This window comes from Budorcas taxicolor, chromosome 17 (assembly GCF_023091745.1).
Source record: "Budorcas taxicolor isolate Tak-1 chromosome 17, Takin1.1, whole genome shotgun sequence".
NCBI lineage: Eukaryota > Metazoa > Chordata > Mammalia > Artiodactyla > Bovidae > Budorcas > Budorcas taxicolor.
Window position 1 is genome coordinate 2,482,961 of NC_068926.1, and position 17,949 is coordinate 2,500,909.

The 17,949-nt window shown below is 38.1% G+C and overlaps 1 protein-coding gene across 1 annotated transcript in view; it reads left to right on the forward strand.

The window, feature by feature from the left end:
* The first annotated feature begins 2,070 nt into the window (after window positions 1–2,070).
* MAP9 (microtubule associated protein 9) overlaps window positions 2,071–17,949 on the forward strand; it is a 44,449-nt gene continuing 28,570 nt past the window's right edge. Inside the window, exons 1-5 of the mRNA XM_052655033.1 lie at window positions 2,071–2,122; window positions 3,061–3,206; window positions 3,935–4,019; window positions 5,104–5,421; window positions 13,012–13,241. Coding sequence (XP_052510993.1) covers window positions 3,132–3,206; window positions 3,935–4,019; window positions 5,104–5,421; window positions 13,012–13,241 — 708 coding nt within the window. The 5' untranslated portion in view covers window positions 2,071–2,122; window positions 3,061–3,131. The remainder of the gene's footprint in view (window positions 2,123–3,060; window positions 3,207–3,934; window positions 4,020–5,103; window positions 5,422–13,011; window positions 13,242–17,949) is intronic.

Consider the following 17,949-nt stretch of genomic DNA (forward strand, 5'->3'; position numbering starts at 1 on the left):
TAGACTTAGAGAACAATCTTATGGTTGTAGGGGGGAAAGCAGGAGGGAAAGGGATAGTTAGTGAGTTGGGGTGGATGTGTACTCACTGCTATATTTAAAACAGATAATCAACAACAACCTACTTACTGTATAGCACATGGAACACTGCTCAATGTAATGTAGCAGCTTGGATGGAAGGGGAGTTTGGGGGAGAATACATACATGTATATGAGAAGCTGAGTCCCTTAACTGTTCACCTGAAACTATCACAACATTGATAATCGGCTATAATCGAATACAAAGTAAAAAGTTAAAAAAGAATTTCTTGAAAACGTCGAAGTTAAGCAAATGTTGATCAAACTAAATTTTTCAGACAAGTTGACCATAAACTGAACACTGTATTTAAAAAGTTGCATTGCACAGATGGTTAAAAGCATGGACTGTCTTTTAAAAAAACCTAAATTTAGTATTTCTTGGTATGCACACTTAGTTTTTCAACATATTGATTTATTAAACTTGCATCCACTGTGATTTCTTTATAAATAAATTGTTGAAGTGAAAAAAATTCAGAGGTGGGGGAAAAATGCTGAGAACAAGTTTAATTCGTATTACTAGTCAATAATAATAAATTCAGACAATTCAATTAGGATTAAGCTTCTAAATTTAAAAAAATAGTAGAAATCCTTGTTATTTTAAGGTCTCTAAAGGAGTGTCTTTTTCTTTTGCTTCTTTTGCTTATGTTAAGGATTACCTATGCTAGTTAAGTGCTGTTATTTTTGGTTACTTTATCAGCACACAGTCCTCTGCCTTTTTAGATTATTTTGTTGACTGATTTAATTTTAGCCAGAATATCCACTGAGTACATACCCAAAGCATTTACATTAAAGAAACACTTGGAATGGGTTTTAAGCTGTGTGGACAAGGAATGACTTCTGTACAGGCCCTTTGTGGCTGAGTTACATAAAGTGTTATCTAACACTGATGGAATGCAATTCCAGGCAATCTTTCAAGTATTCCATCTGCATAATTTCGTTCAATACTCACAGCAACGCTATTAGCCAGTTCACCTCTGTTCAGTCACTCAGTCCTCTCGGACTCTTTGCTACCCGATGCACGGGAGCACAGCAGGCTTCCCTGTCCATCACCAATACCCAGCAGCTTGCTCAAACTCATGTCCATCGAGTCGTTGATGCCATCCAACCATCTCATCCTCTGTCGTCCCCTTCTCCGCCTGCCCTCAATCTTTCCCAGCATCAAGGTCTTTTCCAAGGAGTCAGTTATTCGCGTCGGATGGCCAAAGTATTGGAGCTTCAGCTTCGACATCATTCCTTCAAATGAATATTCAGGACCGATTTCCTTTAGGATGGACTGGCTGGATCTCCTTGCAGTTCAAGGGACTCTCAAAAGTCTTCTCCAACACCACAGTTCAAAAGCATTAATTCTTTGGCGCTCAGCTTTCTTTATGGCTATTAAGGTTACTATTAATATTATAGCCTCTTTTTTTTTTTTAAATACAGAAGAGGAAACTAGGGTATACAGACCTTAACTTGCAGGACATCACATGGACAGAGAGGTGCGCCAGGATTCAAATGTGCCCTTTGACTCCTGAGCCTGCAAGAGTCATTATCTTGCCTTTCTGTCCCATCTGTCAGTGCATTAGTCCGTCAGTACACTACTCCGATTCACAGAACTTCATATCTGTGACAACCTTGGCAAAACAACGGATATGCTTTGCGCTGATGAAGCCCCTCACGCTGCTGGCAGGCGCCAACTCTCAGTGCGCAGGCGCCAACTCTCAGGCCGCCGGACGGGTCCCGTCTCCTGGGTAACGACTGAAACACAGGCGACAGGTAAAACACCCTTCTCCCCAGACCCAGAGGGCTGACGTCATTTCCTTCCTCTGGGCGGTCGCCTCAGTGACACGTAGGGCTGCAAGGCGGTGTTAGGTACCCGAGGCCGGGGCGGGAGAAGTCACTTCCTCCCAGAGATCTTGTATCCTAGCAACCGCCCCCCACCTCCGTTCTTAGTCCCGCCTCCACGCTTCCTAAGAAGCCAGGTCTCTGAAAGCAGCCAGGTGCAGGCCGGGTAGAGGGGCCAGCCGCTGGGTTCTCGGGTCGCGGGCTGCCCTCCGCAGCAAAGTCAGGTGAGTACAGAAGGCGGGACTTGCGGGTCGCGGAGAACTGGGGCCAGAGCCGCGCTCTGCTGTGCATTGGCCTGGCTAGTGGCGGCTGCTGGGTCGGCCGCGATGGGCCGAGCGGTTAGGCACAGGGCGCCACCTTGTAGGGCCAGAGCAGTCCCCGCGCGCTGCGGAGGGCAGCGAGACGGCCCGGCAGTCTCTTCCTGGAGCAACTGGAAACCTTCACGGGACCATTTGACACTGATTTTGTAAAGCTTCATTTTGTTTTATCTAATTGTGTTAACATTTTTGTGAAAGGGTAGAGTGAAAAAAAAATTTTTTTAAATGATGATGTTCTTAGATGATCCTTTATGCTGACAGTAGTCTTCTTTTAAATAAGTATAGCTTTTAAATAAAAGTAGACTTTTCATTTTTAAAATAAAAGTAGCCTTTTAAAGACTTTTAAATAAGTATTGCCTCTTTTGTAGGCAATATTATACTCTTGAATGGAAGAGAGGTAGAAAAGTTTCTGTTTTAATTGGCAACAAGCCATTGCGCTCATTATTCAAGTGAGTGCAATAATTGTAAAACTTATTCAGAATAATAAAATAATTGTAAAACTACTTTAAGATAACTTGTTTGAATTTTCTTTTCTCTTTGAAAACCAGTTTGTTGTTAGAATTTGCTATTCATTTTCAAGAACTCTGTTGAAGTGAACATGCAGCTCAATGATGCTTTTCTTGTTTTTGTTTGGCATTTCTGATGGTCAGATGGCAACCCACTCCAGTTCTCTTGCCTGGAAAATCCCATGGACGGAGGAGCATGGTAGGCTACAGTCCATGGGGTGGCAAAGAGTCGGACACGACTGAGCAACTTCACTTTATGGTGGTCAAGGAAGCATTAAATGTAATAATACAAATTCTCAAGCATACAAAAATGTATGACTTGTTTTTTGTGTGTTTCAGCCAACATCAGAGGTTGAATTATTCCTATCATTTGTTAGCCACTTTATAAAGGTCAAGAATTAAAACACACTATGTCTGATGAAGTTTTTAGCACAACTTTGGCATATACAAAGAGTCCAAAAGTCACCAAAAGAACTACTTTCCAGGTAAAGTATTTTTATTTTGAATGATTTTACAAGGTAATTCCTGTATTAGGAATATTGGACTTGAAAATAATCCTAGAGCAGTCCTATATAGAGCATGAGTAAATCCTATGTTTCTTTTGAGACTTTGCAGATGATTGTATTTAGGCTCTAGTATTACCAGCTCTTCTGTGTGGCTTTAAGACTACTAAACTAAATACTAGGTTCTTACTATATTAAAAGTTAAATTCGCTGTGAAAGTTAAATAGCAGCTTCTAATTGCCATTTTCATATAAAGATTGTTAATTTTTTTTTCTGGTTTAACATAATGACATATAAGTTTTCTCTGTCCAGTTGCTACAATTTTGAACTGAACGTCTCAATTTATGGTATTGATTACATCTGTTAATAGCAATATGCTGAAACAAAAGATCATAAAGAATACCAGTTTCTTCCAAAATATCAGTTTATAATGAACCTGGTCCAGATAGAGTCCCTCAATTAATTTTCTTGGTGTTGTCTGTCTTGTTTAACTGTAAGTTCCATGAAAAAAGCGGTCGTCTGCGATGGTCTTTGTTGCCTCTTAGAGTTTGTGTGCATGGCATAAAGTAGGGTTTCAGTAAATATTTGTTAGATGAATGAAATCTGAGTTTTAAAGCAGTTATTAATCAAGCATCATTTGTTTAAATAATTAGTTCTACATATGAGAGTACACATTTGGGTGGAGACTAATTTTAATTATCTCATTTCAGGATGAGCTAATAAAAGCAATTACAGCTCGCTCAGCCAGACAAAGAAGTTCTGAATACTCAGATGACTTTGACAGTGATGAGACTGGTATGTGAGAACATGAGAAAAGAAATGTCTTCTTTTTGCTTCCTTAATTATGTATAGCCCAAATCTGAAGACAAAACAAAACAAAAATCACCATTCTAAAATAATACCAGTGAATTCACTGGTTTTAGGTCTCCAGCTTTTTAATGAATAAAGTCACTCTTAATTTTCAAGAAGTTGTATGATTGTCCTTGTTCTTTTTCTGAATGTGTATAGAAAACTGAAAATTAACTGATAGCAGATTTGCTTGTCGGTGGTAAATTATACTGGAGATGATGAGTTCATCTTTAAGGCCAACCCTATGAGACCTACAGTGAGGTAAAAATTAGGGACCATAAAATTGAACTTTGGGTACATCAGAATCACTTTTATAATGCTTTTTCTATATCAAGGTGTTTTGCCTGTGAAAGGGAATCAGTTTTAAAAAGCCAGTATATCAGTACTGTATGATTAATTTGGTTTCTTTGGTTATGTAAGATATTAACATTTCACATTTCAAGATAAACATGCAAAATTCTGAACTTGAAATTCAGTGTTTTATTCTTTGATATTCAGTGAATAACTCTCGGTGTTCTCTGGAAAAGGTACCAGAACAATAGTTAAATCATTACTGTATAGTTAAGTGAGCATTCTTTATTATTCTTCTCAAAATAAAATCTAATACTCTGGTATGGATGGAATAGCATTTCCAAAATTTTAATGGAAAAACATTGTTAGCTACTTCTTCCATTTACAAATATTCTTGATTTTATATGATGAAGTTTTTGGGGAAAAAAAAAAAAAAAAGTTTTACAGTCCAAAATCTAAATGTCTGTGACTGTTGTTTTGAAGAACCTTTGAATGACTTCTCTCGGAGCAAGCACAGTGCTTGAGTTGATACACTATTCATACTCAGTAAGTATGTTTTAAATAAATGAAACTGAAATTTTTAATTTTTAGACTGCCCAAGTTAGGAGTTTTCTTAGGGTTCCAAATCTATTCACAGTTGTAAATTCATATCTAGTCTTTAAGGTAATGTTTTTGATTGGTGTAACCTTTAAAGCTTTAAAATGTACTATTGAAAATATTTTTCTCTTCTATTTTTCAGTTTCTTTAGGTGATTTTTCTGACACCTCAGTAGATGAAAATTCAGTTAAGAAAAAAATGAATAATTTTCACATATCAGATGATGAAGAAAACAATTCTCCCAAACTGTCTTTTTTGAAAACCAAGAAATCAAGCAATGATGTGAGGAAACATGAGCCAGTAGTCTCTATCAAAAACGATGACATTGCACTTGATAATGGTGAAGGCATGATTGTAAATCCCTTACCTGAATCTCAAAGTAAACAACAGGAAGTTGAAAAAGAGAAAATTAAAATGGAAACTAAACCTAGAATTCTTCCAATCAAAAGTACATCTTCAGGTAATTTGTTGGTTTGGTTTGGTTTAGTCGCTAAGTTGTATTGGACTCTTTGCAATCCTATGGACTATAGCCCGCCAGGCTCCTGTGTCCATGGGATTTTACAGGCAAGAATGCTAGAGTGGATCAAAAGTACTTCTTCAGGTAATTTGTTAGGTTACTGTAATTGCATTTCTTGAAAATTTAAGATAATTACAAAATATTTTTACATAGGGGCTAATAAATATTTAAGAAAAAAGACAACTTTTTAATTTTACAGATATAAATAAAAATAATAGAAATAATAATAAAAGTTATAGAAAATGAAAGTGAAAATGTTTGTCTCTCAGTCCTGTCTGACTCTTTGTGACCCCATGGACTGTTGCCTGCCCAGCTCCTCTGTCCATGGAATTCTCAGGGCAAGAACACTGGAGCGGGTTGCCAGTCCCTTCTCTAAGGGATCTTCCTAACCCAGGGATTGAAACCAGGTCTCCTGCATTACAGGCAGATTCTTTATTGTGTGAACCACCAAGGAAGCTCATATATTGGAGATCTGGCTGTGTAGAGGTTGGGTGCGTGTGTGTGTAGTAAGTCACTTCAGTTGTCTCCTACTTTTATGACCCTGTGGACTGTAGCCCACCAGGCTTCTCTGTCCATGTGACTCTCCAGGCAAGAATACTGGGTGGGTTGCCATGCCGTCCTCCAGGAGATCTTCCCAACCCAGGGATCGAACCCACGTCTCTTATGTCTCCTGTATTGGCAGGCAGGTTCTTTACCGCTAGTGGGACCTGGGAAACCCAGAACCATAGAGGAAAGCTGTAATTTTAAGGAAAGTCTGGAGGCTTAAATAGTAAGAGCAATAACACCTCTCCCTCCTGTCCTCCAACCTGCATTTCAAATATACAAATGTCAAACAAATATTCTGGCAAATGACTGCCCCAGTGCTGCTCTAACCCTAATGTCTGGAGTGTGAGATTGATTAGAAAAGATTCCATTGTAGTTAACATTGCTAAAAACGAAATTGGAGCTTATAGGCCTTAGCGAGGCTGGATGTGGATGACTGAAAGTTCTTTGGCTTCTTACCAGGCACCAGCAGAGATGCAAGACTGAATGAATGCAGGAGGTGGAAGAACTTTGAGCGTCCACATCGAGCCTCACTTAGACATATGAGCTCCAATTTTGCTTTTAGCAGTGTAACTACAATGGAATCCTTTCTAATGCATCTCACACTCCAGACATTAGGGTTAGAGAGCAGCATTGGGGCTAGTCCTAAAGAATCATTTCCATACAGCCATTTGCCAGAATATCTATGTGACATTTGTATATTTGAAATGGGGGTGGGGGAGAGAGGTGTTGTTACTCTTATCATTTAAGCCTCCAGACTTTCCTTAAGAGAATCTCCATTTGGTTTCTCTGTTCCCCAGGAAAATCCACTAAAACTCAGTTTTCTGTGGGGAAGTTCCTGGTGTGACCATTACAGTAGTTTCTCCACAATTCTACTGAGCCCTGGGCATAGTGGAGCAGGGATGGAGTGAAGCAGGCACCATCTGCCGTGAGATTCCCTGGGCTACCATGCAGGGACAACAGCATAGAAGGTGAAGGATTTGGGGTCTTCCAGTCTTTTTCTATTTTATGGAAAACAATCGGAGTTGATACTAACCTTCACAAAAACCTCTTTCCTTTATATCATCATTAAATACAATACTGGTATGAAATACTTTTCATACTTTATATATTAGATAGCACTGATAACCTCAGGCAAAGCTTTATTTCAGATATGTATTAGGGACCCACTCCTTTTTCCACCCCTGACAATCCTATCCACTTTCAAATGAGAAGATATGACTCAGCAATGATACTAGGGAGAAAGCCACTATATGTTAATTATGTATGACCTTAGCAATAGGGTAAGCCTTACTGTCTTCATAAGGAGGGAGAGGAGTCATGCTTTCCCTTCCTACAGAATTGTTTGAAGAATGTACCCAGGTGGCACAGTGGTAAAGAATCCACCTGCTAATGCAGGAGATGCAGGAGAAGTGGGTTTGATCCCTGGGTTGGAGAGATCCTCCGGGAGGAGGACTCCAGTATCTTGCCTGGAAAGTTCCATGGACAGAGGAGCCTGGCAGGCGGGCTATAGTCCCATGAGGTTGCAAAGAGTCAGACATGACAGCACACACTCATCACACTAAAGTATAAACGTCTACAAAAGTGTAAGCACAAGGTCTAATGAAACAGAATTTACTTGCTAAAATGTACCTTACCAGTGTGCTGAGTAAAATAAAAAATGGAGAGAAGGGAAACATAATCAAATAGTGAATAATCCAATACATCACCATTTCCCCCAGTATTTTCCACAGTTTGTTCATTGTATTAAGGGGAAAACACAGTTATAGAAATTTTAAACCGATTTCTTCATGAGAGAACTTCTTGGAACCATTAGTAAAGACATATGCACAGTGAATCTTTATGAAAGATAGAGTATGTAGTATTCCCTAGTCCAAGTTGAATTTAAAAAACTATTTTTATAGATTATGTTTATCCTATTTGTCCTGATTCTGAAAAGCTTTTCATTAGGTAATAAGAAACTGTGAGCATACTATAAAAGCTAAAACTTAGTTGGATATAGATATAAGTATATAATTAAAACTTTATGGTACATAATCAGCAATAATCCATCTATTTTAATACCTTTTTTAAAACCTGTGACAAATTAAAATGAATAGAGAAATACTGTACTTTGACCACAAGATGGCCCCAGGATTATGAATGTGCAATACTGAATTTTTGAACAATCATTAACCATTTGCATTTCAGTATATGTAGTATAAAAGTAATTACTGAAATAGGTAATCATTTACATTTGATAATGAAACAAGACATTTTGATAATGTATAGACTTTTTTTTTCTTTCTGAAAACTTAATGCTTCTGGAAGTGGAATTTTGGTATAAAATATTTGAAATCACTATTCCAAGGTTATTCAAGTTGAAGGAAAAAGTTGAGTCTGCTGGTTAGTGCCTGGCATGTGGAATTCTTTAAATATTTGAATATATAAATGAATAATTTATTCATTAAAGAAGAAATATATAAATGAATAATTTATTCATTAAAGAAGAAATATGGTTTACAAGTTTAGCTCTATCTAAATTTTTAGAATTTTTCTTTATCATGTTTGGAACTTAATATTTTTAATATCATGAGATATTGCTGAATATCATTTAATGCTTTATAAAAATATTAGAACCTGAAAGTTTCCTTTGTTCTCGCTTGTCTACTGTTCAGTTCAGTCACTTAGTCGTGTCCAACTGTTTGCCACCCCATGGACTGCAGCATGCCAGGCTTCCCTGTTGATCACCAGCTCCCGACAAGACCCAGTTCCCCCCTCAGTCAGTCTCTCCCATCAGGAAGCTTCCACAAGCCTCTTATATTTCTTCATCAGAAGACAGAATGAAAACCACAGTAACAGAAAACTAACCAAACTGATCACATGAACCACAGCCTGTCTAGCTCAATGAAACTATGAGCTATGCCTTGTAGGGGCAACCAAGATAGACAGGTCATGGTGGAGAGTTCTGACCAAATGTGGTCCACTGGAGAGGGGAATGGCAAATCACTTCACTATTCTTGCCTTGAGAACCCCATGAACAGTATGAAAAGGCAAAACGATAGAACACTGAAAGATGAACTCCCCAGGTTGGTAGGTGCCCAGTATGCTACTGGAGATCAGTGGAGAAATAACTCCAGAAAGAATGAAGAGACGGAGTCAAAATGAAAACAACACCCAGTGGTGGATATGATGGGTGATGGAAGTAAAGTCCAATGTTGTAAAGAGCAATATTGCATAGGAACCTGAAATGTTCAGTCCACGAATCAAGGCAAATTTGAAGTGGTCAAACAGGAGATGGCAAGAGTGAACACTGACATTTTAGGAATCAGTGAACTAAAATGAACTGGATTGAGCAAATTTAATTTAAATGACCATTATATCTACTACTGTGGGCAAGAATCCCTTAGAAGAAATGAAGTAGCCATCATAGTCAACTAAAGAGTCCAAAATGTAGTACTTGGATGCAGCCTCAAAAATGACAGAATGATCTCTGTTCATTTCCAAGGCAAACCATTCAATATCTCAGTAATCCAAGTCTGTGCCCCAAACAGTAATGCTGAAGAAGCTGAAGTTGAATGGTTCTATGAAGACCTAGAAGACCTTTTAGAACTAACACCCAAAAAAGATGTCCTCTTCATTATAGGGGACTGGAATGCAAAAGTAGGAAGTCAAGAGCTAACTGGATTAATGGGCAAATTTGCCTTTGGAGTACAAAATGAAGCAGGGCAAGGGCTAATAGAGTTTTGCCAAGAGAACACACTGGTCATAGCAAACACCCTCTTCCAAGAGAAGACTCTATACATGGACATCACCAGATGGTCGATACCCAAACCGAACTGATTATATTCTTTGCAGCCAAAGATGGAGAAGCTCTATACAATCAGCAAAAACAAGACCGGGAGCTGACTGTGGCTCAGATCATGAACTTCTTATTGCCAAATTCAGACTTAAATTTTCTGCTGTAAAAAGTACAATAATCAAACTCTTTCACTTTATCAGGTAATGGTCACATTGATGGTGATTGTAGAAAGTAATTTTTACAAGGTATGCTGTCTTTGTTTTAACTTTAAAGCAGGAACACCTTGACTCCATTAGCATTGGAGCCAGGGTGCTCCTGCTTTAATTCCACAAACTAGAGTTTAATACCATAGGCACATGAGCTCTTTGTTCCTCATTTTATTTATCTGTAAAAGGGGCCAATAGTTGAACCACTGCAAGGGGTTTGAGGCAATTAAATGAGTTTATGTATCTGAAGGGTTTAGAGCAATCTGGCATAAATTAAGCATGCTATAAATGCTTTTACTATTCACTTTATTATTCAGCGTTTGTTCATAGGCAGATCATTTTATTTATCCACACATATTTGTTGTTTGTATGATATGTCTCCCTGTTACAAGCACTGTGCTGGTAACTGTGACTGCAGCGTTAGAGATGTGGTACCAGTCCTCCAATACTGTCTTACTCATTTGGGCTGCTGTAATCTAATACTTCCCAAATACTACTGGGGCTTCCCGGATGCCGCTAGTGGTAAAGAACCCACCTGACAATGCAGGAGATGCAGGTTCAGTCCCTGGGTTGGGAGGATCCCTGGAGGAGGAAATGGCAACCCATTCCAGTATTCTTGCCAGGAAAATCCCAAGGACTGTGGAGCCTGGTGGGCTACAGTCCATGGATTCATCAAGAGTCAAATCTGACTGAAGTAGCTTAGCAGCACAGCACAACCAGAAACTTCAAACTGGGTGAATTATAACCGACAAAAATCTGTTTCTCACAGTTCTGGAGGACGAAAGTCTGAGGTCACAGGGCTCATAGGGTTGGTTAGGGTCCTTTTCCATGTTGCAGGCTTCCCATTGTAGCTTTACATGGTGGAAAGGGCAAGGGAACTTTCTAGAACATTATTTTTAGGGCACTAATTCCATTCATGAAGGTCTGCCTTTATGACATAATCACCTCCCAAAGGTCTTACTTCCTAATATATCACTTTTGGGGTTAAGATTTCAATGTAAGAATGGTAGTTGTGAGTGGCTAGAGGGAGAGGGAAAAGGAAATTGCTAGTCAAAAGGTGTAAAGTTTCAGTTAGCAAGATGAACAAGTTCTAGAGTTCTGCTGTATGGCTTTGTGCCTTTAGGTAATAATACCGTATTCTGCGATTAAAATTTTTTTAAGAGAATGGATCTCCTGTTCAGTGTTGTTATTACAGTAAAAAAGACTCAAAACCTTTTATCACGCTTTATATGATATTCTGCTTAAATGGAGATTCCAAAGACAAGCAAGCATTTGTCAGGAGAAGCCAGAAGTGGACATCCTAGGCAAAGGAAGAACGAGGGTAAAAGTTTGGTGGCAAGAGAGGTGGCCCAACTGCAGAAGGAGAGCGAGCCCAGCGTATCAGGACAGATTACCCAGGGAGTGTGCCAGGGACGAGGCAGCACAGCTTGCCAGGGACGAGACTGGAACCTTTTCTATTGTTCAGAGGCAGTGAGCTTGCAGGACTGGATGATGGGGAGCCACTGAAGAATTTTGTGGAGAGGGTGGTGTGATCTGATTTGTGTTTTGTAAACATTGCTGAGGCAGTAATCTAGGCAAGACTGGATAAGGAACTGACAGTGGGGTTGCAGAAAGTGGGATAAATGAGAGATATTTAGAGGTAGAGTCAATAGGATATCATGACGCTTTGGATTTTGAGGGAGGAATCTAGGATAACTCTTGGATTTTAAATTGGACATTTGACCAGAATTTAGGACATACCTAAAATTGGCAGTTAAACATTTATAGTGGTTCCAATTAGGTCTGACTCTAGAATCTTCTAGCAGGATTTATAACCCCACTTACCAATAAAAAGAAAGGTATTCAATTTTGCAGCTTTGTCAGAAGAATACATTGGTAGGACAGTGGAGAAATGTATATATATAAAAGGTGAAATTTAGGGAAAAGTTCATGTAAAATACCTGTATATCACGTTTTGAGGGCTAGAAGTATACCAGCATTAGATTGTTGTTTTAAACTTAAAAGTAGTGGAAATAGTAACTGAGAAATTTTAATAACTGCTGGAGAGGTTTTATGGACTCAGAGAACAGCAGCTCACAAGTTGTCGAGTTCTCCATTCCTTTTTCCAGGGACACTGGCTCTTCTACCCCTGTTACCGGCATCATCTTCATACTTGTTACAGCACTTACCTTTGTCTTATAATTTTATTTGTTTACAGTCATCTCCCTCCCCAACCTCTAAAATCCTAGGACAGGGCCATTGCCAGTGTCTTTTTTCTGAGATCTGTTCATGTGAGTGATGTGAACAGGGCCTGGCGGCAGACACTCAGTAAAGGTTTGATGGCTGAACTGCCTCATTTTATAAAGGCTGAAATCAAGACATGGTTCTGTTTGTTTTAAAAAATTGTTTTTTTTAATGTCATCTATAATTTATTTTTATTTTTTTAATTCATTTTTTTAACTTTACAATACTGTATTGGTTTTGCCATACATCAACATGAATCCGCCACGAGTGTACATAAGTTCCCACTCTTGAACCCCCCTCCCACCTCCCTCCCCATACCATCCCTCTGGGTTATCCCAGTGCACCAGTCCCAAGCATCCTGTATCCTGCATCGAACCTAGACTGGCGATTAATTTCTTATATGATATTATACATGTTTCAATGCCATTCTCCCAAATCATCCTGCCCTCTCACTCTCCCAGAGTAAAAAATTGTTAATGCTATGAGAGTTGATAAAGTAGAATAGTTAACTACTCACAAGAGTGAAGTATATTGGTTACTTTCAGAATGGCACCCATTAAAAAAATTTTTTTTTTGATTGTGAACTATTACCTATTTTTACTTTCTGGAATTCCTTGTAGAGAAGGGTATGGGCTTCTTCTCCAGGACAGAGTGGCAAGGTGCTTGGAAACAGGAGGGAAGTTTGGTGGCACATGGGGTGTAGGAGAAGCCATGACCATCTTAAAAATATATGTATTTTTTACTGTATTAAATGTATGAAAGCATTGTATTTTTCTGCAGAAAATAACAGCAGCCTTGAAGCAGACAGCCAATTTAAGCCTTTACCTCGACCCAGGAGCATGTTGAAAAAGCACAGCCATGGAGAGAAGAAAGATAGCCTAGGAGACAATAGAGAAACTGTCCCACACGAAGATTTAGAGGCACATTCCACACCTTCGTTCCTCCCAAGGCTGAATGACAGACAGCCAGAAGCTGAGAAGAATGCATTCTCTGAAAACCTTGATCCTGAGGTTAGCACTGTTGCTGAATTGTGTTTTGAGTTCAGGTTTTTGCATCTGATTATAAGAGAAAGAGAATATTTGTGTACATGCATGTGTGTGTTTGTGTGTGTTTTACATGTTTTCTTCAGCAAATAACACGGAACTTTAATTCTTAAAATATGTTCTATTGGGTCTAAAACTGCATTGTAAGATAGAGCAAAGATGCAGAATTATTTCATGTACTGCTAAGAAGGAAAAAAACTGCTAATTAAGCTATAACATGCCAGTCATTATAAGATGCATCCAATATCAGAGAAAGTTAAATGAAAAAACAGTGCAGTCCTTTTGAATCTTTGCAACACTTTAATTGCAAGTATATATTTACACGTATTTTAATTGTATAATTTACGGCCAGTGTCATTTTAGTCATTTGGTTTTAGTCACTCAACAAATGCATATTGAGTGTTCACAGCAGTGTCCTATCTTTTGCGGGATACCGCAATGGGAGTAGATAAGATCCTTCAGGAGTTCATCAGGAGTTTACTGTGTGCTGTCATTAGGGAAGAACACTTGTTCTCCTGTATTTAAATTTCACTATGGCTAGGAAACTTCAACCTCACATTTCAGAAGGGATAAGTATGGGAAGAAAATTCTTGCTCCACAATCTGCTTAAGCAGGTTGGAGAAAACTAAACAGTACCTGGCTAAGCTTCTTTCTTCTGACTCCTCTGTGGTTCAGAGGTGAGTAAGAGAGGTGGTACAAAGGGAGACAGAGGAAGTCCTTTGCATCACAGCTAAATGAATGGATCTCTCCAGTTCAGACCAGAAGTGTGATTACAGTAGGCTTCTTACTCCACTCTTGTCCTGTAGGTTAGCTTTATCAGTAAAGCTGGCAATTTGATATAAGCCTCTCTAACTTCAGTGTGCTATGTCCTAATTTGTTATAAAAATCTGGAGAAGAGATGGGCTTATCGAAGCCAAACAGTTATTGTATATTGAATAAGATCATCTGACCGAGTGGATGTTATGGTAGTTCACACTAGCTGTTACAAGTGCCACAAATTAGACTTAAAACAACAGACGTTTTTTCAGTTCTGGGGGTCAGAAGTCCAAAATTAAAGTGTGGGTAGGGTCATATTCTCTCTGAAGGCTCTAGAGAGAAATCCTTCCTTGCTTCTTCCAGCTTCTGGTGGTTTTCAGAAATCTTTGGTGGGCCTTGGCTGTCAGCTACATCACTCTAATCCCTGTCTCTATCATCACATGGCCTTTTCCCCTTGGTCTCTGTGTCGCCCCTCACTTTCCTCTGAAAAAAGGCACCAGTCATTTGACTTAGGGTCCACCTTAGTCTAGTATATCCTCATTTTAATTAATTCCATCTGAGATTCAGGATAGACATGAATCTTGAGGTACATTATTCAGACTGGTAGTGATGCCTAACTAAATCCTCTTTGTGATGCATGTTATGTCCCTTGATTAAAGAAAAAAGTATTCCTAAAGTTTTTAAAGTAACATTATATAATGACCGAAAGTTTAATTGAAAAATATCTACTCATAATCCCACCACTTAATAACAACAATGTTCATTATTCTTATTCCCTTTGGGGCTATTTTTCCTATACTTCAGTTCAGTTTAGTTCAGTTGCTCACTCGTGTCCGACTCTTTGCAACCCCGTGAATCGCACACGCCAGGCCTCCCTGTCCATCACCAACTCCCGGAGTTCACTCAGACTCACGTCCATCAAGTCAGTGATGCCATCCAGCCATCTCATCCTCTGTTGTCCCCTTCTCCTCCTGCCCCCAGTCCCTCCCAGCATCAGAGTATTTTCCAATGAGTCAACTCTTCGCATGAGGTGGCCAAAGTACTGGAGTTTCAGCTTTAGCATCATTCCTTCCTAAGAAATCCCAGGGCTGATCTCCTTCAGAATGGACTGGTTGGAGCTCCTTGCAGTCCAAGGGACTCTCGAGAGTTCTCCAGCACCACAGTTCAAAAGCATCAATTCTTCGGTGCTCAGCTTTCTTCACAGTCCAACTCTCACATCCATACATGACCACTGGAAAAACCATAGCCTTGACTAGACAGATCTTTGTTGGCAAAGTAATGTCTCTGCTTTTCAATATGCTATCTAGATTGGTCATAACTTTCCTTCCAAGGAGTAAGTGTCTTTTAATTTCATGGCTGCAGTCACCATCTGCAGTGATTTTGGAGCAATCCATTAGTGATGGAAGATGGAATGTCATGATAATTACATATATCTATACTTTTCTGTTAAATTAACTCAGTATTCCTGGGGTAAAATCTGGTCAATCATAGTAGCTTATTTTAGTGTGAGATTTTCTTAATGTTTTGTTAAGACTTCTGTGTCTTTATGGAGGCAGACTATAATATTTTCCTTATAATGTTATTGTCAGGCATGGGTATCATATGAATCAGGGAGTGTCTCTTAATCTTTGTTTTCTAAAATTTAGTATGAAACCAAAATTTGATATCATTTTTCCCATAATTGGGAGACTTCACGAGCAAAATTAAATGGGCCTAGAATTTTCTTTGTGGAGAGGTCTTTGATACTAAATTTGATTTTTTTCCTTTTTTGAATATATACTTTGGTATTCAGATTTGATACTGCATCAGTTTAGTAATTTTTGTCTGTTTAGAAATTTGACCACTTTTTCTGAGATGCTGTATTTATAAAGTTGTTTGTGATATTCCCTTATGCTTTTGATGGCAATAAAATTATTATGATATTCTGTCTTCCATCTCTAATGTATAGTTTGTGTTTTCTGTCTTTTTTGTTAAATTTTGATAGGCATTGCTCAGTTTTGTTAAAACTTTTCTAAGAATCAATGTTGACTGTTAGTTTTCTCTATTGTTTGTTTCCAGTTTCACTGATTTTTATTCTTTATTATTTCTTTCTTTTATTTTCTTTGGGTTTAATTTGCTTATCTTTAAGTTAGAAAATGTATATCTTCATTTTAAGCTTTTCATTCTTTCTATCAAAACTTTTAAAAACAATGAATTTTCCTCTAGTGCTTGATTAACAGCACCCATTTTTGATGACATTTATTTTCATTATCAGACTTCCCTGGTGGCTCAGATGATAAAAGCATCTGCCTGTAATGCAGGAGACCCGGGTTCAGTCCCTGAGTTGGGAAGATGCCCTTGAGAAGGAAATGGCAACCCACTCCAGTACTGTTGCCTAGAAAATCCCATGGACGGAGTATCCTGCTACTCCGTCCATGGGGTTGCAAAGAGTCAGACACAATTGAGCAACTTCACTTTCATTTCATTATCATTCCTTTAAATATGTTTTCTAATTTTCCTTGTGATCTCTTTTTTGACCAAATGGTTATTTTATGGTGAATGATTTTAAACTTTTAGTCTTAGACTTTTAAAGAACTGAAAGAGTAGAATAAACTAGAATAAACATTTGTAGTTTTCTTAGACTTATACACCATTTCTAAGGATCCTCATTTCTTCCTTTAGATTCATATTCCTTCTAATGTTATTTCCCTTCAATCTTAAGAACTTACTTTTATTTTTCTTGTAATATAGATTTGCCAGTGACAGGTTTGCTCAATCTTTACTTATCTAAAAAAATTCACTTCATCTTCGCTTTTGAAGGATGGCTTAGCTGAATATGCACTTGGCTGACAGTTCTCTTCTGCTGCCTCCAGCTCTTTATAGGTTTCCATTGTTCCTGAACTCTATGGTTTCTGTTAGAAAATCAGCAGAAATTGATCTTGTACTCATTATATTTTTGAGGTTTTTTTCTGACAGCTTTCAGGACTTGTTTTTCAAAACTTCATCTTTTTTCTTTGAATTACAATATGACTACAAGGTACCTAGGTGTAGTTTTTCTTTATATTTATCTTGCTTGGGTTTTGTTGAGGTTTCAGGATCTGTAAGCTGATATTTTCTGTGAAAATGGGAAGTTGAATTTTTTTTTTCTGTTTCATTTTCTTTTCTCTTGTTTGTACTCTAGTGCACTGAAATTTCTAATATGTCTCACTGATCTCTCATGTTCATGTCTCTTCAGTCTTTTTACCCTTTGTTTTCTTCAGTTTCTGTCTTCAGAGACTTTGAGTTCACTGCTACTTTCTACCATATCTGATCTGCTGTTAAGTCTATCCAGTAATTTTTTTTTTTAAATTTCAGTACTCTTCAACTCTGAAATTTCCTTTTTTTTTTTTTTGTATTTTCGGTATCTAATAACAAGATACCCATCTGTTCCACCACTGTGTATATATTTTTCCTCCTAAATGCTTGAAGGTATTTATGAAACCTACTTTAAAGTTCTTGTTTGCCAATTGCAATATCTGGGTCATCGCTGGGTTGGTTACTATAGACTGTTTTTGTTGTTTGTATTCATAGTATAAGTCATTATTTTCTGTTACTTAATTTTTTGATTGAATACTGAATATTATGGATGATAAGTTGTAGACATTTTGGATTCTATTATGTTTCTCTGAACATGTGTTCTGTCCTACTTATTTTATGGCCAGACTCAAATTTCCAACTCTGTCTCTGTTGCCATGGACATTGACTAAAACTTCTGTTGGTTTTTTTTTTTTTTTTAACTTTCTAGCTACTACAATTTTACAGGGCCCTCTGAGGTCCTCTCCATGCCATGCATAGTTGAGCCAAGGGTTTGAGGTGGATTCTATATGTATATTTTGGGGTTCTTGCTCTCTGCAGCTCTTCTCCAAATTTATTGGCTGATCATCTATTCCTAAACTCTATT